Source organism: Vollenhovia emeryi, unplaced genomic scaffold (assembly GCF_000949405.1).
Source record: "Vollenhovia emeryi isolate VEMERY1.0 unplaced genomic scaffold, V.emery_V1.0 DF939145.1, whole genome shotgun sequence".
In the NCBI taxonomy this organism is placed as follows: Eukaryota; Metazoa; Arthropoda; class Insecta; order Hymenoptera; family Formicidae; genus Vollenhovia; species Vollenhovia emeryi.
The window spans coordinates 1,959,365-1,963,924 of NW_011967221.1; the positions used below are offsets into that span (position 1 = coordinate 1,959,365).

Genomic DNA, 4,560 nt, shown 5'->3' on the forward strand with positions numbered 1-4,560 from the left:
CCAAGTTCTTGGATCGTGGACACAAGGCTTAAAGGCCTGTGTCCACGATGCTAGAATTTGATCAAAGTTCTAGTTCCGAGAAATGTGTAGCCAATGAACTTGTAGTTTTTATGGAATAGCTGCGAGTTGATTGGCTACACATTTCTCGAAACTAGAACTTGGACCAAGTTCTTGGATCGTGGACACAAGGCTTAAAAGAAAGGCAGGGAAATCTTTACGGGACATTAGATCCTTGAACTTCCTGAAGCTCTTCTCAGTGTAATAGCCCGCCTCGTCGGCCCCACCTCGATTGAGCTTGAGAATTATACGCGCCATGAGCCGGGCTGCGTCCGGCAACACTCTCGGCGATACCTTGTCGAGATGCGCGCACTCCGCCTTGTGTATCCGCCACGATTCCCTCTGGCAATTGCGGTCGCAGTAATAGACGTACTGGCAACCCGAGCACTTGGACAATTTCCCGCTGCAACGATAAATCGCACTACACTCGTCAGGCGCTCCAAGTGGCACACACGCATGCATTGACATTTCACAGTGATTTTACTTGTACAGAAAAGTAATTCGCACTAAAGTAGCCAATTTAAAATAGCCGAGAAAATCGCAGAACGAGTGCCGCAAGTTTGCGAGCTACTGTTCTGTACCTCCTCAGACAATTGTCACATCGAGTAGTCCTGTGCTTCGAGCCAAGAACGAAGACGAATGGTCTGCCCGTGAAGATCGTCGTTCCTCTTTTCACGCCGCTCATTTTTCAAGCACAGGCGCGAATTACATTTACGAAACATCCGCTTCTTCCGCACGTGAGGCTTCGAAAGCGAGACCCAACCTAACCTCGTTGCTCCCGCTCTCGACGAACGAGACACCGGTGTTGTTCCTAACCTCAAACTTTTAACGCGATCTGTTGCGTTTCTCGGTGCATTTTTCTTCGATGGGTCACATCCGTGGCGTAACATCTCACGATTGAATCCAAATTATATAACAGGATATTTTTTTTCTTTACAAAAGTTATCTTTAAATAATACGGCAACAGTAGATTTTTAATTCAAACAGCCGTTCCTGGCAATTTGTACACTTACGATTTTTGTGCCGAATATATCTCGTTTGTTCTTCAAGTGGGTATGTCGAAATATTCATTATGTAAAAAATTCAATTCGGATAATTCGAATGAGGGATTAAAATCCAAGACATTTTTTTGTTGAAGTATTTGTCATCTAAAAAATTAATTCCAATGTTTCAAACGAGGAATTATAGAAACCAAGAATATATTGTTGTAAGCAATAATAGAGATTAAAATTCTGATGCTTTTTTTTTATCGCTCAGAATTATTCGTGAAATATCGGATATTATTTTCAAGAGAACCTGATGCGGCTTTCCATTCTTCTTCTTCGTTCCCGAAAAGTTCAATGCGAGTGGTGTACTACATTTTAAAGTAGAAATGGAAAAGAAAGACTTCAAGTGTGGCCTTTTCAATTTCATTTATACTTTTGTCGAATATGAAACGAAGCGATATTCTTATGGTATTGTAAAAGTAGAAAGTTGACAAATGGAAAGTGGTACGTGGTGAAAAATTGATCTAAGTTTTCAATAAAATATTTATATAATCTCTTTTTTTGGGGGGGGGGGGCAAATTTTGGGCTGACAAAAATTTTATTGACAATTTTGAGCTCGTATCCCGCATCTAACGCTAAACTCTTGCAACACTGAAAGTAGATTAACAGTGTATATGGACATGCATACATGCGTGTAAAATTTGGATTCAAATGTCACTTAACATACACATTATTTATAATTCCGTATAAAAATTATAAAAGTCGTATTCACAATATATAAAGGGACAGTGGTCTTTAACTTAATAGTGCGATAACTTATTCGATAAATTACAGGACAGAGATATGCCAATTATTTAGCGAAATAAAATGGTTGAAATATATATATATGTATATCATATACATATACGTGCATATAATATAAAATACTAAAAAATATATAAATAATACATACATGTATATAAATATATATGTATGTATATTTATATAAAATATTGTACAATAATTTTGTTTCGAAGTTGCCCTAATAAATCAGCAATTGTCATAAATATAATAAAATTGTAATACTTAAATCATTGATGCGATAGAACACAAAATAAGGCTCGGTAGGATTGAGAAAACAACAGGACAAGATGATTCTATCAAGATTATCTTTATATATATGTATGTGTGTATATATATATATATATATATATATCTGATAAAACATTTTTACCTTTGTAGGCAATGGTCGCATCTTTCGTCGCGCACCACCGATCTTACAACATAGGCAAATGGTTTCCCGTACAAAATAGTGGTACCTTTGTTTACAGGTACACGCTTACACCCTTGATTCTTGATTCTCATCGTATCAGACTTCTTGGAGTTTTACCTTCTCGCCGGTTAGCTTTGCGAAGCGAAGACGTCGAGAAGGCGTTGCACTTTCCCTCGTAGCTCTGCAGGACTGCGTCCCTCCTACCATCTCTTTCTTCGCTCTCTTACTTGCTTTGCTGATGTAGAGAGGCTCGAACGCACGCTATTTTAAGATCGGTTTATTTTCGCATGACATATTATTAGAGCTAACTATAATAACCCTTAACCTGCTGATTTCTCATTAACAACCCGCTCTTTCTCTATTATATTTCACAATTAAAACAAGTTTGGAACACCTATTTACAGTCAATTAAGTTAAAAAAAAGGGGGGATTACAGCGAAACTATAGTCAACGGGTCTCTTCTCTCTGGAAATTCGTAGACCTTGGATTCTGGAGCGTGGAAGCATGTGTCCGGTGTTGAAAAACGAGTTTTAGAAACAATCGGTTCGGTTCGCAATTAAAATTAGGTAAATTATAAATACATGGAAAAAAAAACACATTATCCACATCAGATGCAGCGTCGTATGTACAATGCCATTAACCGTCTTATATACCTTATACACCATCATATGTGTGTGTGTGTACGTTTTCCGTGTCTTTTCATTCTAGCTTTACTTTCTAAAATATCGTAGATCGTTTTACTGATTTCGAAGTCTTTGAGTGTTTTCTGTCGTAATGTTAAAATGTAAAAAAACTCAACCGATTAGTCAATATAAAATGATCATTCAAGATTGATGATATCCATGCAATGGACCTCTTTTCTCTCTGATGTACGATTCGCCTAAGATTTCTTGGAGCGCGCACGGGGACAAAGATGGGAGACATGATAATTCACTTTAGCTTTCGTGACAACAACCCAGTGATACATTCTCCATTTTCTTTAAGAATTATTTCTACCATTCTTTTTTATGCTCGTCCATCGATACACCGCCTGGACCTAGAGAGACTATCATCAGAAGGCCACCGATGACTGATAGTGTCTAGAATGAAATACAAAAGTGCATGAGTGTTTGCGTCGAGAGTAAGTTTAAATAATTGGAGTCAAGTTCTATTGATATCGAGCCATACTAAACTTGCAATCATTCCAAAAGTAAATAATTAGAATATACCATTCGAAACAGTTGAAATTAACTCTTCGCAATTTATGAAATTGGCAATTTTCTTCTTATGCAAGTCTTTTTTAATTTTACTTTTAATAATCCCCAAGTTTTTCTTTTACTCTGCACTGTAAAGTACGTTGCGAAAGTAAGATATTAAAGACTTAATCTCTTCATGTTTCGTTGTAATAAGAGTACCCGATATTTTCCAATGATGAGCCAACCAGGGGTCGATACGGTCGCAAAGACTAACCTGGAAGAAGTCGTATTTGAGGAAATCCCTGAGTGGCTTGTAATCGGGAATGGTCCACCACGCGTTATGGTAGAAATTCAATGCGGTTAGTAGAGCGACGAGCAGCAACGCGCTCAGCTTAGTTTTGTAGCCGACCGTCACCAGCACCATCAAGATGCTGCCAACGATATCCTGGAGGATCTGCAGGAAGGATATCTCGAAGCGGATCAGCGTCATGAACATGCACGCCAACAGTATCCGGCCGGCCAATTGTAGTAGACTCTTGGGTTTGTTGTCCCCGAGGCTGGGGACACCGGCGAACAGCGATCTACCCTTGTCTCGGGACTCGGCCACCACCAGCAGGAGCGCACCTATCAGCGCCAAGTTCCTGAACAAGAACTGCATGTCCCATAAGATGCTGTAGGCAATAGTCTGTAGGATCACGATGAAGAAGAGGACTCCGCAAGCTATGCTGACTCGCCATCTGCCAATCACCATGATGCAGCCGCCGAGTTGTCCCACGAGATTTACGAGGACGAAGACGGTGGCCAGGAATTTCCCGCAGCCCCAAGAGGCGTCCATGTACTCCCGTTGCTCGCTCCATTGGAACCACATTCGCAAACCGTCTTCTAGGAATGTAGCGATGAGGCACAGTCGCGCCATCGTCGGAAGCACGTGCTTTCCATTGCGGATTACCTGTTGCAATAAGTGAACATTTTATTAAGTGTCCTGGTCGTGTCTACTTGGTTCAATCGAATCAAAAAGAGATCACGTTAGGGGACGGACGTGATCTGTACAGCTCCGTAAAGGTCTGTGTCCACGATGCTAGGACTTGGT

General features: G+C 40.1%; 2 protein-coding genes across 2 annotated transcripts in view; both read right to left on the reverse strand.

Moving 5' to 3' along the window:
* LOC105566361 (histone-lysine N-methyltransferase SMYD3) overlaps positions 1–1,018 on the reverse strand; it is a 3,475-nt gene extending 2,457 nt beyond the window's left edge. The window contains exons 1-2 of the mRNA XM_012020288.1: positions 639–1,018; positions 219–460 (exon numbers count right to left, since the gene is read on the reverse strand). Of these exons, the coding sequence (XP_011875678.1) occupies positions 219–460; positions 639–742 (346 nt within the window). The 5' untranslated portion in view covers positions 743–1,018. The remainder of the gene's footprint in view (positions 1–218; positions 461–638) is intronic.
* Positions 1,019–2,627: 1,609 nt separating this feature from the next.
* Positions 2,628–4,560, reverse strand: part of LOC105566360 (surfeit locus protein 4 homolog) — a 5,394-nt gene continuing 3,461 nt past the window's right edge. The window contains exons 2-3 of the mRNA XM_012020287.1: positions 3,745–4,419; positions 2,628–3,374 (exon numbers count right to left, since the gene is read on the reverse strand). Of these exons, the coding sequence (XP_011875677.1) occupies positions 3,288–3,374; positions 3,745–4,419 (762 nt within the window). The 3' untranslated portion in view covers positions 2,628–3,287. The remainder of the gene's footprint in view (positions 3,375–3,744; positions 4,420–4,560) is intronic.